Consider the following 17,994-nt stretch of genomic DNA (forward strand, 5'->3'; position numbering starts at 1 on the left):
CACATAGTTACATCTGTATCGTTGTTTCAAGTCCAGTGCGGTCAGGCTGTTGTTATATTTGAATCATTCATGAGCAAAGTAATTTATAATTTTACTTCGCCTGTGAGAACCATTAGCACAGGCAAGTCTGATTATTAGTCTTAGCTCTACCAGAGCCTCTGCCATAGAAACAAACGGAGCAAGGCTTTGTGTCGGTGGTTTCACCTTTTACAATGCAGAAAACCACTTGCCTCATGCTCAAACCATTCGAAACTAAAGACCTATTTTACCGGATCTACATTAATTTATTTTTTCTTAAAGGGGTACAAACAAATGAATCATGATGAGTAAGGAACTATGCAAACTATGAAAATAGTTCAAATAAACCCCATTTAATCTTTAATGGGGATGGGTAAATACTCCATGTTGAAAGTGTGTTTATTATCTGTGTGTACGTACCTGAGGGAGTGTATGTCTGTGTAATCTGTATCACCTGCCTCTTCCAGGAGGAGGAGGGACCAGAGGTGCTGCTGGTGAAGGAGGAGGGGTATGAGGAGGATCTGGGGAACCCTGAGGGGACCATGGTCATGGAGGACAACCAGACTACACCTCCTCCTGAACCCACAGAGGAACCAGCTGAGCAGCACAGGACCACACAGTCTCACTGAGATGAGCCCACTGTGAATGGCATTAGGTCAGGGCCCTAGTGCTGATCTGCAACATCCTTTCACTCTGTATCTCTTACAGTCAGTAGACATGGAGGATGGGAAGCCTGATCTGCTGCTGGTCAAAGAGGAGACAATAGAAGACGGACCAGAGAGCATTGACCTGCTGAGTGGACTAAAGATGGGGGAGCCTCCCGCCAAACATCTGCAGGAAGAGGTTTTAACCTCATAACAGTTGCTGCCTTTAGCCTGCCTGCTACAGGAGATATCAACTGGAAGATGGACCCTGCGACAACACAGACTCTCCCTGGCCTTTGTCCTCCTCATACTTTCCTAATGTTAAACCAGACCTCAGACAATATCAGTGCTTCAACAGTAAATGGCTACACAAGCCCATTGACATATAACAGTAGTAGAGATGGAATCAATAAAAGCAGAAGCACCAAAGAGAAGTGCTTCCTGTGTTCATTCTGTGGGAAAGCCTTCCGTTTCCTCGAACTGTTGGAGATCCACCAGAGGATGCACACGGGGGAGAAGCCAGTTGGCTGCCACATGTGCCAGGTCAGTTTCTCCCACTTGTCCCACCTGAAGAGGTACAAGAGGTACCACAAAAGAGGGAAATCTTACAGCTGGGCCCAGTGTGAGAAGAGGTTCAGCACCAGCTGACAATGCCCCTGATGGTGCACATGGGAGAGAAGCCGTTCACCTGAATGCACTGCGGGAAGAGGTTCTCAAAGAGGAGTTACCTCAGGATACACCAGCAGAACATGCACACGGCCCATGTATAGTGACATGTACAGTGCCTTGCGAAAGTATTCGGCCCCCTTGAACTTTGCGACCTTTTGCCACATTTCAGGCTTCAAACATAAAGATATAAAACTGTATTTTTTTGTGAAGAATCAACAACAAGTGGGACACAATCATGAAGTGGAACGACATTTATTGGATATTTCAAACTTTTTTAACAAATCAAAAACTGAAAAATTGAGCGTGCAAAATTATTCAGCCCCTTTACTTTCAGTGCACCAAACTCTCTCCAGAAGTTCAGTGAGGATCTCTGAATGATCCAATGTTGACCTAAATGACTAATGATGATAAATACAATCCACCTGTGTGTAATCAAGTCTCCGTATAAATGCACATGCACTGTGATAGTCTCAGAGGTCTGTTAAAAGCGCAGAGAGCATAATGAAGAACAAGGAACACACCAGGCAGGTCCGAGATACTGTTGTGAAGAAGTTTAAAGCCGGATTTGGGTACAAAAAGATTTCCCAAGCTTTAAACATCCCAAGGAGCACTGTGCAAGCGATAATATTGAAATGGAAGGAGTATCAGACCACTGCAAATCTACCAAGACCTGGCCGTCCCTCTAAACTTTCAGCTCATACAAGGAGAAGACTGATCAGAGATGCAGCCAAGAGGCCCATGATCACTCTGGATGAACTGCAGAGATCTACAGCTGAGGTGGGAGACTGTCCATAGGACAACAATCAGTCGTATATTGCACAAATCTGGCCTTTATGAACGAGTGGCAAGAAGAAAGCCATTTCTTAAAGCTATCCATAAAAAGTGTCATTTAAAGTTTGCCACAAGCCACCTGGGAGACACACCAAACATGTGGAAGAAGGTGCTCTGGTCAGATGAAACCAAAATTGAACCTTTTGGCAACAATGCAAAACGTTATGTTTGGCGTAAAAGCAACACAGCTCATCACCCTGAACCGACCATCCCCACTGTCAAACATGGTGGTGGCAGCATCATGGTTTGGGCCTGCTTTTCTTCAGCAGGGACAGGGAAGATGGTTAAAATTGATGGGAAGATGGATGGAGCCAAATACAGGACCATTCTGGAAGAAAACCTGATGGAGTCTGCAAAAGACCTGAGACTGGGACGGAGATTTGTCTTCCAACAAGACAATGATCCAAAGCATAAAGCAAAATCTACAATGGAATGGTTCAAAAATAAACATATCCAGGTGTTAGAATGGCCAAGTCAAAGTCCAGACCTGAATCCAATCGAGAATCTGTGGAAAGAACTGAAACCTGCTGTTCACAAATGCTCTCCATCCAACCTCACTGAGCTCGAGCTGTTTTGCAAGGAGGAATGGGAAAAAAATTCAGTCTCTCGATGTGCAAAACTGATAGAGACATACCCCAAGAGACTTACAGCTGTAATCGCAGCAAAAGGTGGCGCTACAAAGTATTAACTTAAGGGGGCTGAATAATTTTGCACGCCCAATTTTTCAGTTTTTGATTTGTTAAAAAAAGTTTGAAATATCCAATAAATGTCGTTCCACTTCATGATTGTGTCCCACTTGTTGTTGATTCTTCACAAAAAAATACAGTTTTATATCTTTATGTTTGAAGCCTGAAATGTGGCAAAAGGTCGCAAAGTTCAAGGGGGCCGAATACTTTCGCAAGGCACTGTAATGTAGTACTAGTTAGTTTATAGTTCATTCTGTTGGTTTTGGATGTAGTAGGGAACTGGATGAGGTGAACTGAGGAAAGAATGAGCATGATGAGGCAGAGTAGATGATATGCTGATGGTTTGTGTGATGGAGTCTGTAAAAATGCTTTACTTATGAAGAGTGACAACCTTGTCCATTTAGGTTGATACAGGTGTGTTATAGTAAGATAATGATAGTGCCTTAATTAATATTTACTTGACAATAAGTAGTGAAGCTGTGTGTAATGTTAAACCTTTTCCAAATTATTCTAAAATTAATTTTATCCAAGTGAGGTACCAGATTTACAGAAAATGTAAAGTGTTACCATAATGAAAAGTTATTATTCTTGTCCCATATCATTTTGTGCAATAAAAGTACTGTACTTCATAGTCCCTAATGTGAGTGTATGACCATTTTATTGAAATTAAATACAAAATCAACTTACATTTTTGTTGTTGACAGAGACTCCACCACAACCACCACCACACAGAACACAACCAGTGGACAGGAGGGCTGAACAATCTCAGTCCTGGTGGTCATCAGAGAGACAGAGGCTCCAGTCAGGGATCCAGTCTGCAGCCCAGACCCTTCTCTTCACAGTCTCAGTGCATGGATGAAGCAGGGCCTGGTAGATAGACCCTCCTGTTCCTATGATACAAACACCACAGTACCCATGTTGAACAGAGCAGGTCACCCTGGACTTCAAGCATTCACCATGAGAGGTACCTAGCCTATAACACAGCACACAATCCCAACAACACCCCAACAATGGCTAGCGGTCAAGGAGGGAGCTCAATGACTAACCACCTGAAGGTGGTTGCTCCCGCTTCTACCTCTGGTGTCAGTCACAACATGGAGAGGCCCTTCAAGTGTAAACTGTGTTAAAATATCTTCTCCTTCCTGAGTAACCTTACCAGACATTGGAGTGTCCACAAGGGGAAGGAATTGTATCCTTGTGGCTTGAGATATATCAAAAAACATTTCATTAAACTAGGCAAGTCAGTTAAGAACCTATTATAATGACGGCCTACCCCAGCCTAACCCGGATGATGCTGGGCCAATTGTGCTCCACCCTATGGGACTCCCAGTCATGGCCAGTTGTGATACAGCCTGGAATCGAACCTGGGTCAATTGTGAAGCCTCTAGCGCTGAGATGCAGTGCCTTGGAGCGCTGCGCCACTCGGGAGCCCAAAATCAGGGCTGGGGTCAATTAAAAATAAAGGCAGTCAAATCAGAGAGTAAACTTAAATAACAATTGGGGGGGAAAATCTAATATTTTCAATTACTCCTCAAACTAATTAGAAGATCATTTTTTTCCATGTTTTAATTTTAAATTAAAATCACTTCCTGGATTAACTGCCTTCAATTCAAATTGACGCAGATGATGTCTGAGAACTATTCATTTGCTGAAATATTAGATATCATGTGAAGTGTCCTGGGGCAAGAGTTTATTTCGATTTTTGGGGTAAGCTCACTTTTTATTGAAGTGTAACATATTTCCCCTCTGAGTTTGGTTTTGCCTATGTTCTATTAACCTCTCTAGGGTACGTGGGATGGTAGCGTCCCACCTCGTCAACAGCCAGTGAAACTGCAGGGTGCCAAATTGATTTTGCAGAGAGCCACACCAATTTCCAGAAATACTCATAATAAACATTGCTAAAATATACAAGTGTTATGAATGGAATTTTAGATCCACTTCTCCTTAATGCAACCGCTGTGTCAGATTTCAAAAAAACTTTACGGAAAAAGCACACCATGCAATAATCTGAGTACGGCACTTAGAGACCAAAACAACCCAAACAGATATCCGCCATGTTGTGTGGTCAACAGAAGTCAGAAATAGCATTGTAAATATTCACTTACCTTTGATGATCTTCATCAGAATGCACTCCCAGGAATCCCAGTTCCACAATAAATGTTTGTTTTGATCGATAATGTCCATCATTTATGTCCAAATACCTCCTTTTGTTTGCGCGTTCAGTACACAATCCAAACTCACGACGCGCGATCACGAGGAGTAGACTAAAAGTCAAAAAGTTCCGTTAGTCCGTAAAAACATGTCAAACGAAGTTTAGAATCAATCTTTAGGATGTTTTTAACATAAATCTTCAATAATGTTCCAACCGGAGAATTCCTTTGTCTGTAGAATTGCAATGGAACAGAGCTAACTATCACGTGAACGCGTGAGACTGAGCTCGTGGCTCTCTGGCAGACCTCGGACTCATTCCCCTCTCATTCGCCCCCACCTCACAGTAGAAGCATCAAACAAGGTTCTAAAGACTGTTGACATCTAGTGGAAGCCTTAGGAAGTGCAATATTATCCCATAGACACTGTGTATTCGATAGGCCAAGAGTTGAAAAGCTACAAACCTCAGATTTCCCACTTCTTGGATTTTTTCTCATGTTTTTGCCTGCCATATGAGTTCTGTTATACTCACAGGCATCATTCAAACAGTTTTAGAAACTTCAGAGTGTTTTCTATCCAAATCTTGACAATTGACATTAAAGGTAAAAAATAAAATTTTAATTGAAAATTTTTTTCTTATAACTTCAAGAAATTATAAAATATTTTGACAACCCTACTTATAAGCTTTTAAATTATATCAAACTCAACCGTTAATATTTTCTAATGATGAAGACATGGATGTCCCATGGTGGGGGAAGCAAAATGCGTCAACTTTGAGCATCTCTATCTCCTGAATGTTCTGGCATTCAGGTACAAAATAGTCACTTTCTGACCACTTGGGCAAATACGTAGGTAAATTTAATTCAAATCAAAAGGGTTGTGGTCAAAAAGTGATTGAAATCAAATGGAGCGAGCCTTTTGTTTAAGAGGGTAATAGACGATTTTAAAATATCTTTGTTGTTCCATGTAAAGCATCTGTGAGGGGGGAAAGCGCGTAAACGCTTTTCTTTTAGCCACACCCGGTTTGAGCTAACGTTACATCCTTTCACCTCAGTGTAAACGGAAGTAAACAGTGACCAAGATCATTTCCACGTTACAGTTATTTGTTATTTATACTTTTTGTTGACACGATGGAACTCTAAATATGACTCGTTTAACTGCACAGCATCACATACTTAACCCGTGCAGTCTTTATTTCGCGTTAGAGACAGGACTTGGTTACAGGACTTGATAGGTGTTATCTAGGTAACGCTAGCTGCTAACAATGGCTAACTGTATGGTTTTTCACACTCAGATAGCCTCCATCATGGAGGTGCTAGCGAATGCAGCCGTGTCAGAGATCTGTAAACTCGTAGACGACGACTATGCAGTGTTTCGTTTGGAAATAACTCAAAGCCAGAAAGAAAACAGGGCATTACGGAGGAAACTTCTGGAAATGAAGGTGGCACGGGAGCGCGCAGAGAGGACAATGCGAGAGCGCGTCCTCGCCAGTTCCAGAAGTGTCAAGATCCTCGACCGATACAGAGGAATGGCAAGAGGTACATTTTGCAGAATAGTACAGGCGAAATTAAAATTATGTTCACTGTTTCATAAAGCATATATTTTGCAACACTTGTACAAATTGTGGCCCTTAACATTTCAATACTATCCATCTGCAGCCTTGCGGTATAACCTGCGTCTAAAGCTAGTCTGTCAACAAAATCAATACTATCGCCATCTACTTGTAGGGATTAAGGATGATTTTCCTTCCCCCCCTGAATTCGTATTTTATGACTATAGATGTAGAAAACACATTAATTTAAAAAAAACACACGATTAACTCTGGATACAATCGCGTTTGATCACAAACATATATATTTATGCAATACATTTTCCAAAATGGATGAAAAGAAAACTACAATGATATGTATGTCCAAAATAATCTGTTTTGAGGTACTGATAATAATTACAAAAACATGTTATAGAATAGCAAACACTTTAAAATTAACTCAGTGGAAACGTATCTGAATTCTTGATAAATGGAGGAGAACGTTCAATTATCAATCATGTAGGTAATTAAGAACAGTGGTATGATATGACATAACAATTTTAACAATTTTATTTATCTTGCAGTGTTGAAAATTGTGTTCATATGAGAAAAAGTTTGAAACCAGTTTCTGCATATGTAAATATTTATATTTTAAGATGATAACAGGTTATAGCTACAAACATGCCAGTCTGGTGGTTTTAAAGGCCCGAGGTTGGGCTGAAATGTTAAACCTATAGTAAAAGTGAGGTTTTCCCTTCAACCCCACTAAAACAGAATCAAACTCATCAGAAAACAGTCACATACTGACAACGTATCAGGCTCCTTAACGCAATGACAAACATACCACACTTTTCTATTTAAAAAATCTTACAGTATGAATAGGTATAGGTTAACCCTAATGTCCATTTGTTAAAATACACTCGTCTTTTTCAGCAAAAAGATATGATACATGACAGAGATGTTAGAATCCCTCTTCTCTTTTCTTCCCTCGCTATATCTGACACTAATTACAGGCCTCTCTCATCGTTTTAAGTGGGAGAACTTGCACAATTGATGGCTGACTCAATACTTTTTTGCCCCACTGTACATGCCAAATATAGAACATAGTGTTCCATGAAAGTTATAGAAAATAGCTCCTACTCTTTCTATTATCTGTTCAGACACCAATCCTACCTACAGGTCTGGAAAATGAGCTCTTTTAGTATTTCTCCAGCAGGTTTCCTCCCGGTTTCCTCATGTCAAAGACATGTTAAAAACACTACAGTAAATACTACAGTATACAACAATCTGCAATAACACTTACGATAGTATATACTACAGTATTCTTTCACTAAAGTATTTATACTAGACTTAACAGTAAATACTACAGTATTCACTGTTGTGTACTGAAGTCTGCAAAAACACAAAAACACTAGTAGTAGAGTATAATATAGTCTCTTTTTTTTTATTAGGGAAGCGAGAGATACTTCACATTGTTCCAGTTTTCCAGACGGTCAATGACTGCAGAATGGGTCTAAATGATAGTAATCGGAAAATGATAGTGTAGGGGAAAGGTACATCAATAAATAACCTCATAGCCATGTTCACAGAGGGTTGCAAAAACAAAAAACACATTCATATGAACATGTAGTGACTGTTCAAATAAAAGGACTGATAAGTCATCACCTGAAGTAACCTCTTCAATAAGAGACACACGTGGAGACTGAGCAGAACACTGTCATTGAAGTTGTGTAGCCAATGTTTGTACTCTGAAACCACACTCATAATAAGAAGTGGTTGTTTCAAAGACAGAAACATAATGTTTGAATTTAGGCACACGGGCTGTGGTCTCAACAGACAAAACAGACTGAGCCATAGCCAGACATAGGAGCTTCAGGCACTCAGACATCTTGTCTCCAATCCATTTATTTCCTAGCATCTCCGACAAAACATCTTCCCTCATGTTTTCACTTTCCGCTGTAGATGTACAATAGTCCACTAACTATTTGAAAGAAAATAACACTTGATCGTTGTGCTAGTTCATGGTTAGACTGGCATTGAGGTGACTCGCAGTATGCTTCATACGCCTCCTCCTTTCTCTGTTTGTGAAAAAGCACACTTGAACCGTGCATTGTTTTGACAACAGCAAATACCCCCATTTGCCTTTGCTGGATCCAGGAACTGGCTGGGCAGGTTTGTAGTTGAGGTGACATCCCCATGGTGAACACCTGAGTGCTTACTTAATACGTGCTTGGATAGCTTTTTCCTGTTTTCTTTCATGTTACATTTGGGGCGTACTACCGTTTGCCAGTTTTTATATGACACATACCCACCGGGAGATTATTTGATGTCCCAGCCTCTCCCCCGTTGTGTGACCCGGTGTGTGGTGTCCCAGCCTCTCCCCCGGTGGGTGGTGTCCCAGCCTCTCCCCCTGTGGGTGGTGTCCCAGCCTCTCCCCCTGTGGGTGGTGTCCCAGCCTCTCCCCCGGTGGGTGGTGTCCCAGCCTCTCCCCCGGTGGGTGGTGTCCCAGCCTCTCCCCCGGTGGGTGGTGTCCCAGCCTCTCCCCCGGTGGGTGGTGTCCCAGCCTCTCCCCCGGTGGGTGGTGTCCCAGCCTCTCCCCCGGTGGGTGGTGTCCCAGCCTCTCCCCCGGTGGGTGGTGTCCCAGCCTCTCCCCCGGTGGGTGGTGTCCCAGCCTCTCCCCCGGTGGGTGGTGTCCCAGCCTCTCCCCCGGTGGGTGGTGTCCCAGCCTCTCCCCCGGTGGGTGGTGTCCCAGCCTCTCCCCCGGTGGGGAGATGGAGGAACTGACTCTTATTCAAAAACAAAGTCGCAAAAACAATGGAAGTGAGCCTGCACCCTGAAACCAAGGTTGCACCTGTCGATGCAACATCCTGTGGGAACAAACACAAAATGCAGAATACATTAACTCCAGATCAAAATGAATGAACACTAGTGACAAATATTATTGACCAACTTTTATATTGAATTGCTCTACCGAGGTGAGCATTTAAATGCAGGTTTAGTTTGCTTCAGTCGGTGGCCATAGGGATTGTAGAGGCCCACAGAGGACAGTGATACAGCTTGGAGCACCGTGTGCATTTCTGCACCGGGGGTGGCTGCGTCCCTTCCTGCACACTGTGATTTGACAACAGAAAAACTAGAGTTATCGAGGACATTGCTAGCTAGAACAACAACAATATGAATGAGGATGTACTTTCTGAGGACTAAGGATACAATGGAGGTTGGAACGAAAATATACTCCAGAACTTTCTAAGTGCCCTAGTGGTAAATTGAACGTCACCAAGTCAGCCTTCTTCCATCTGAAAAACATCTTACGACTCAGACCCTCTCTCACTGAGCCCACTGCTGAAACCCTCATTCACACGTTTGTTTTATCACGCCCGGACTACTGCAGCGCCATTCACTACGGACTCCTCACCAAACCACTGGACAGACTTCAACATGTTAAAAAAAATGAGGCTGCGCGAGTCCTCACACACACACACACCAGCCCTTGAGACCCCATCACCCCACCCTCATCGAACTCCACTGGCTCCCAGTTCAATACAGGATCATCTTCAAATTGCTCATGCTCACCTACAAAGCACTCAATGGACTGGCGCCCACATACCTTACTGACCTCCTGCACCCCTTCACTCCCACCTGTTCACTGCGCTCCTCTGATACCGGCCTCCTCCACCTCCCTCGCACCAGGCTCCGCTCCACGGGAGACCTGGCTTTTAGCACTGCAGCTCCCCAACTCCGGAACTCCCTCTCCATGTCAACCTCACGATCCATACACATATTCAGGTCCACACGAACACACAGGCTTACCTGGATTCTCTGTAGTCTTGAGCTTTTATCTGTCCTTCGAGTTCACGTCCCTGGTTAGTCTGTCGGCATATTTAGTGTTCTCCCTGGTTTGTCTGTCGTCATGTTTAGTGTTTTCCCTGGTTAGTCTGTCGTCATGTTTAGTGTTCTCCCTGGTTAGTCTGTCGTCATGTTTAGTGTTCTCCCGGGTTAGTCTGTCGTCATGTTTAGTGTTCTCCCTGGTTAGTCTGTCGTCATGTTTAGTGTTCTCCCTGGTTAGTCTGTCGTCATGTTTAGTGTTCTCCCTGGTTAGTCTGTCGTCATGTTTAGTGTTCTCCCTGGTTAGTCTGTCGTCATGTTTAGTGTTCTCCCTGGTTAGTCTGTCGTCATGTTTAGTGTGCTTTTATATACTGTATTTAATATAGGATTTTGTTTTTTTATCCTGTTGACTTTGGGTGTCGTGAAAATAAGTCTAATAATAATAATACTTTTTTTTAAATGATCATTATCATTGTGGGAGGATTTGCTGATTTTCTGTTTCTCTCTAACTGAACATCTCAAAATGAGCTTGATTTGATGTTATCTTGACTGGGAGTTTGATCATAAAGTGCTCCAAAATGGAAATGTTCTCTTCTGAAATATAATTTGAGGAGTGGTAGTTGACCCAAACGTGCCCATGAAATCACCAGGTTCCTGGGTCCAGACCAATCAAAGGCCTTTGTGTCCCATGAATTTACACAAAGTTACAGGGTTTACACAGTCCACCATTATATAATAATCGGAAATCTTTATGATCCAAAAATGCCGATTACCAATTATTATGAAAACTTGAAATCGGCCCTAATTAATCGGCCATTCCGATTAATCGGTGGACATCTAGTGCGTGGCATCATTGTCATCCTTGACCATCAAAACATAGGTGTAGACATCACCTTTTCTGTGTTAATGTTTGTTTCAGAAGATAACGCAAAATAGATTATTTGATTATGGTGGAATGTAAAATGGCCACCAAGAGGCATTTTTGTTATGCCTCCATATCATAAAATGTAAAGAGAGCCAAATTGTACAAGTGTACCAAGTTGTATGCTTTTATGAAAAAGTTAAGTTAAACTGGCTTCCAGTTGAAGCTCGCATCCGCTACAAGACCATGGTGCTTGCCTACGGAGCTGTGAGGGGAACGGCACCTCAGTACCTCCAGGCTCTGATCAGGCCCTACACCCAAATAAGGGCACTGCGTTCATCCACCTCTGGCCTGCTCGCCTCCCTACCACTGAGGAAGTACAGTTCCCGCTCAGCTCAGTCAAAACTGTTCGCTGCTCTGGCTCCCCAATGGTGGAACAAACTCCCTCACGACGCCAGGACAGCGGAGTCAATCACCACCTTCCGGAGACACCTGAAACCCCACCTCTTTAAGGAATACCTAGGATAGGATAAAGTAATCCTTCTCACCCCCTCCCCCCTTAAAATATTTAGATGCACTATTGTAAAGTGGTTGTTCCACTGGATGTCATAAGGTGAATGCACCAATTTGTAAGTCGCTCTGGATAAGAGCGTCTGCTAAATGACTTAAATGTAAATGTTAAGTTGTCACCTAAAACTAAAACATATCGCCTGGACTAGAAGGCAGAGGCTGCGGGGCCTGTTGCCCTGTTCTCCTCTGCGTGTGATTTTTGATGTGTTAACCACATATATGGTTAACCAGAATTGGGTCTTGGTCAATTTTTGGATAGTATGCAATAATTCACCCGATTACTTAGCAATCTTGCACAAAGACACTATATCATATTTGTTATTTAATGAAATTCCTATTATTTACTCATAGAAAACAATGTGACGCATGGAACATAATAAATGAATCAATAAATAGTATATCAAGAAGTTATGAGAAGTGTTACCTCACATCCTTGTCAATTGTAGACAGTGTCTATATTGTACAAAATACCATTGAGCATTGACAGTAGTTAACCTAACCACCTCTTGTCCCCCAATCACTCTCTCAGGTGAAGGACATCCCACTGGAGGCCATAGCAGCTTTATGAAGCCAGCGGAACACAATACATGGAGAGATGACCAACCAATCACTGTTGATGAGGAGAGTGGAACCTCAACCCAGCACGTTATTGTGATAGAGGTTCGTGTAATAGTGCTGCATAAAGAAATAAACGTTTTACTTTGTAAATCAAATGTGGCCAGTTTACTTCAGAAAGGATTCCCTCAGCTATTCACTTGCTTACATGAACATCCTTATTTATCTGCCATAGGGGAGCTTGTGAGGCTTCCCTACGACATTGTTATCCAATTCAACTAGTTACCGGCAACAAACTCCTGTCTTCTTGTGTCAGGCTACAGATGCAGAGGTTATAGGTTCTGGGGTCAAGCAGGAGAGGTCTGTAGGAGAGGAGGACCCACGTCACTGCAGAGACATCCAAACTGGAGCGCCCCCTGAAGCCACGGAGGATCTCGCTGCCGCTGTGCCCCATCCCAGGACCCGACGAAGCATCACGGAGGTCAGTGGAATGCCGAACGACGTCCTCAAGTCAGAGACCGACACAGAGACTTTAACTGTAACACAAAGGCTCTTACATACAAGATCTGACCACAGATCAGACCCAGAGAGACTGGTGCTGGGGAATCTGGGCTGTCCTCCTGCTCCTGGCTCAGAGTATTTACCTGTATTTCACCAGAGCCAGGGGACGGTTAATTCCCATGGAGATGGTGATACGTTAAACACAGGAGGTGATGATCCGTCTTGTTCTTACCTTACAAAGATGGACCCTGGCAACATATCCTTGGGTTTAGAGAGACAGACTGATCTGTCTAGAGGGGACTGGAACCGGTACAGTAGTAGTGTATACTCTGAAGGGTGCCTAGATAAGAAAGGGGAGTGTCTAGTTGTAGATGAGGTGACTGTGAAAGTGGAGGACGACACTCCTCTGACATGGAATGCTGACAAGACTCACTTAGGAGAAGGACACTCGCAAGGCAACACCAGAGACTTCTTAGACTACAGTGAAAGCTTAGCGACAAATCTAAATGTTGTGACCCACTCCCCTTTACACTCTTTCAGGGATCGCGACCCAGTGTCCAAGTCGATGGCTCCTTCCGATTTACAAGGCTGTGTCCTTTTCGATCCGGTATTGAACTCAAACGACAGGACTAGAGCCCAGGCTCAGGGAGGGGGAGCTACATCAGGCAATAGTAAAGAAAAATCGTTCCTCTGCATGTTCTGTAACAAAGGCTTCAGCTGCCCCCAGAACGTGGCGATCCACCAGAGGGTCCACACGGGGGAGAAACCCTACAGCTGTACCCAGTGTCACATGCGCTTTGCCCAGGCTGGAACCTTGAAGAGGCACCAGAGGGTCCACACAGGGGTGAAACCCTTCAGCTGTACCCAGTGTCATATGCGCTTCGCCCAGGCTGGTGACCTGAAGAGGCACGAGAGGGTCCACACGGGAGAAAAGCCATTCGCCTGTAATCACTGCGGAAAGAGGTTCTCTGAGAGGAGATATCTCAGGATACACCTGCAAAAAAACAATTTCCACTCTTTAACATAGAAAGTAACCATTCCACTTGATAGCTTCTGACGTTTAGATCCTACATTAAAGGAACACTCAGAGAGATGACATAGATGCAAAAAGTAAACCACAGCAGTGGGTCAAAATCTACAACAACTACGAGCGTTGAAGTGCAATGCCCAGACATTGTTGGATATACAGTAATTTCAGAAATAATTCACACCCCTTGATTGTTTTCCACATTTTGTTGTTACAGTCTGATTTTTTGTTGTTGCTGAAATTGACATTTTGTGTGTCACTGGCCTACATACAATAGCCCATAATGTCAAAGTGGAATGATGTTTTTAGACATTTTTACAAATGAATAAAAAATTCAAAGCTGAAAGATCAAATCACATTTTATTGGTCACATACACATGGTTAGCAGATGTTAATGTGAGTGTAGCGAAATGCTTGTGCTCCTAGTTCCAAAGATGAGCGATGACTGAGCGGCAGAGGCAAGATGTAATAGATGGTATAAAATACAGTATATACTTATGAGATGAGTAATGTAAGATATGTAAACATTATTAAAGTGGCAAGTGATCAATTTATTAAAGTGCCCAATGACTTTCAGTCTGTATGTAGGCAGCAGCCTCTCTGTGTTAGTGATGACTGTTTAACAGTCTGATGGCCTTGAGATATAAGCTGTTTTTCAGTCTCTCAGTTCCAGCTTTGATGCACCTGTACTGACCTGACCTTCTGGATGGTAGCGAGTTGAACAGGCAGTGGCTTGGGTGGTTTTTGTCCTTCCTGTGACATCGGGTGCTGTAGGTGTCCTGGAGGGCAGGTAGTTTGCCCCCGGTGATGCGTTGCCCTCTGGAGAGCTTTACGTTTCGGGGCGGTGCAGTTGCTGTACCAGGCGGTAATACAGCCCGACAGGATGCTCTCAATTAAAAAGTTTGTGAGGGTTTTAGGTGACAAGCCACATTTCTTCAGCCTCCTGATGTTGAAGATGCGCTGTTGCGCCTCCACCACACTGTCTGTGTAGTTGGACCATTTCAGTTTGTCCGTGATGTGTACACCAAGGACCTTAAAACTTTCCACCCTCTCCACTACTGTCCCGTCGATGTGGATAGGGGGTGCTCCCTCTGCTGTTTCCTGAAGTCCACAATCATCTTCTTTGTATTGTTTATGTTGAGAGAGAGGTTGGTTTCCTGACACCATACTCCAAGGGCCCTCATCTTCTCCCTGCAGGCTGTCTCATCATTGTTGGTAATCAAGCCCACTAATGTTGTGTCGTCTGCAAACTTGATGATTGAGCTGGAGGTGTCCATGGCAACACAGTCGTGGGTGAACAGGGAGTACAGGAGGGGGCTGAGAACACAACCTTGTGGGGCCCCAGTGTTGAGGATCAGCGAAGTGAAGATGTTGTTTCCTACCTTCACTACCTGGGGGAACCTGTCAGAAAGTCCAGGACCCAGTTTCTCAGGGTGGGGTTGAAACCCAGGGCCTCAAGCGTAATGATGAGCTTGGAGGGTACTATAGTGTTGAATGCTGAGCTGTAGTTAATGAACAGGATTCTTACATAGGTATTCCTCTTGTCCAGATGGGATAGGGCAGTGTGATGCCGATTGCATCGTCTGGGGATTTATTGGGTCGGTATGCAAATTGAAGTGGGGTGGCAGGTAAGGTGGAGGTGATATGATCCTTGAATAGTCTCCCAAAGCACTTCATGATGACAGAAGTGAGTGCTATTGGGCAATAGTCATTTAGTTCAGTTATCTTTGCCTTCTTTGGTACAGGAACAATGGTGGCCATCTAGAAGCATGTGGGGACAGCAGACTGGGATATGGAGAAATTGAATATGTCCGTAAACACGCCAGCCAGCTGGTCTGCACATGAGTCAATAAGTATTCAACCCCTTTGTTATTGTGGGCCTAAACAAGTTCAGGAGTAAGCATTTGCTAAAATGTCATATAATAAGTTGCATGGACTCTGTCTGCCATAATAGTGTTTAACATGATTTCTGAATGACTGCCTTGTTTCTGTACACCACACATGCAATTATCTGTAAGGTCCCTCAGTCGAGCAGTGAATTTCTAACACAGATTCAACCAGGGAGGTTTTCCAATGTCGCACAAAGAAGAGCGCCTATTGGTAGATGGGTTAAAAATATAAAAATACTGTACATTGAACATATCCCTTTGAGCACGGTGAAGTTATTAATTGCACTTTGGATGGTGTATCAATACACCCAGCCACTACAAAGATACAGGCGTCCTTCCTAACTCAGTTGCCAGAGAGAATGAAACTGCTCATGAGGCCAATGGTGACTTTAAACAAGAGATCAACCGATTATGATTTTTCAACACCGATACCGATTATTGGAGGACCCAAAAAAATCGATACAGATTATTTTGACGTTTTTTAAAATGTATTTTATATAATGACAATTACAACAATACTGAATGAACACGTATTTTAACTTAATATAATACATCAATAAAATCAATTTAACCTCAAATAAATAATGAAACGTGTTTAAATAATGCAAAAACAAAGTGTTGGAGAAGAAAGTAAAAGTGCAATATTTGCCATGTAAGAAAGCTAACGTTTAAGTTCCTTGCTCAGAACATGAGAACATATGAAAGCTGGTGGTTCCTTTTAACATGAGTCTTCAATATTCCCAGGTAAGAAGTTTTAGGTTGTAGTTATTATAGGAATTATAGGAATATTTCTCTCTATACGATTTGAATTTCATATACCTTTAACTATTGGATGTTCTCATAGGCACTTTAGTATTGCCAGTGTAGCTTCCATCCCTCTCCTCGCCGCTACCTGGACTCGAACCAGGAACACATCGACAACAGCCACCCTCGAAGCAGCGTTACCCATTCAGAGCAAGGGGAACAACTACTCCAAGTCTCAGAGCGAGTGACGTTTGAAACGCTATTAGAGCGCACCCCGCTAACTAGCTAGCCATTTCACATCGGTTACACCAGCCTAATCTCGGGAGTTGATAGGCTTGAAGTCATAAACAGCATAATGCTTGAAGCATTGCGAAGAGCTGCTGGCAAACACAGTAAAGTGCTGTTTGAATGAATGCTTACAAGCCTGCAGGTGCCTACCATCGCTCAGTCAGACTGCTCTATCAAATCATAGACTTAATTATAATATAATAACACACAGAAATACGAGCCTTAGGTCATTCATATGGTCGAATCTGGAAACTATATCATATTCTTTCAGTGAAATACGGAACCGTTCCGTATTTTATCTAACGGATGGCATCCCTAAGTCTAAATATTGCTGTTACATTGCACGACCTTCAATGTTATGTCATAATTATGTACAATTCTGGCAAATTAGTTCGCAATGAGCCAGGCGGCCAGAACTGTTGCATATACCCTGACTCTGCGTGCAATGAACGCAAGAGAAGTGACACAATTTCACCTGGTTAATATTGACTGCTAACCTTTCTTTTAGCTAAATATGCAGGTTTAAAAATATATACTTCTGTGTATTGATTTTAAGAAAGGCATTGATGTTTATGGTTAGGTACACGTTGGAGCAACGACAGTCCTTTTTCGCGAATGCGCACCGCATCGATTATATGCAACGCAGGACGCTAGATAAACTAGTAATATCATCAACCATGTGTAGTTATAACTAGTGATTATGATTGATTGTTTTTTCTAAGATAAGTTTAATGCTAGCTAGCAACTTACCATGGCTTCTAACTGCATTCGCATAACAGGCAGGCTCCTCGTGAGGCAGGTGGTTAGAGCGTTGGACTAGTTAACCGTAAGGTTGCAAGATTGAATCCCTGAGCTGACAAGGTAAAAATCTGTCGTTCGGCCCCTGAACAAGGCAGTTAACCCACCGTTCCTAGCCATCATTGAAAATAAGAATGTGTTCTTAACTGACTTGCCTAGTTAAATAAAGTTGTAAAAAAAAAATTTTTTTAAAGGCTAAATCGGTGTCCAAAAATACAGATTTTCGATTGTTATGAAAACTTGAAATCGGCCCTAATTAATCACCCATTCCGATTAATCGGTCGACCTCTCTTCTCTGTTTACATCAATGATGTCGCTCCTGCTGCTGGTGATTCTCTGATCCACCTCTATGCAGACGACACCATTCTGTATACCTCTGGCCCTTCTTTGGACACTGTTAACTAACCTCCA

At 42.9% G+C, this 17,994-nt stretch overlaps 1 protein-coding gene across 3 annotated transcripts in view; it reads left to right on the forward strand.

Annotated features, from left to right (window-relative positions):
- The first annotated feature begins 782 nt into the window (after positions 1 to 782).
- Positions 783 to 17,994, forward strand: part of LOC124019089 — a 31,322-nt gene continuing 14,110 nt past the window's right edge. Inside the window, exons 1-4 of one of the 3 annotated variants that reach the window (XM_046334448.1) lie at positions 783 to 1,205; positions 3,553 to 3,718; positions 12,311 to 12,441; positions 12,653 to 12,817. In XM_046334448.1, the coding sequence (XP_046190404.1) occupies positions 924 to 1,205; positions 3,553 to 3,718; positions 12,311 to 12,441; positions 12,653 to 12,817 (744 nt within the window). In that variant the 5' untranslated portion in view covers positions 783 to 923. Of the gene's footprint in view, positions 1,206 to 3,552; positions 3,813 to 6,029; positions 6,535 to 12,310; positions 12,442 to 12,652; positions 12,818 to 17,994 lie in introns of those variants that run through there. The other 2 variants (XM_046334451.1, XM_046334449.1) reach the window with 2 other exon arrangements.

This window comes from Oncorhynchus gorbuscha, unplaced genomic scaffold, assembly GCF_021184085.1.
Source record: "Oncorhynchus gorbuscha isolate QuinsamMale2020 ecotype Even-year unplaced genomic scaffold, OgorEven_v1.0 Un_scaffold_7:::fragment_2:::debris, whole genome shotgun sequence".
Taxonomy (NCBI): Eukaryota; Metazoa; Chordata; class Actinopteri; order Salmoniformes; family Salmonidae; genus Oncorhynchus; species Oncorhynchus gorbuscha.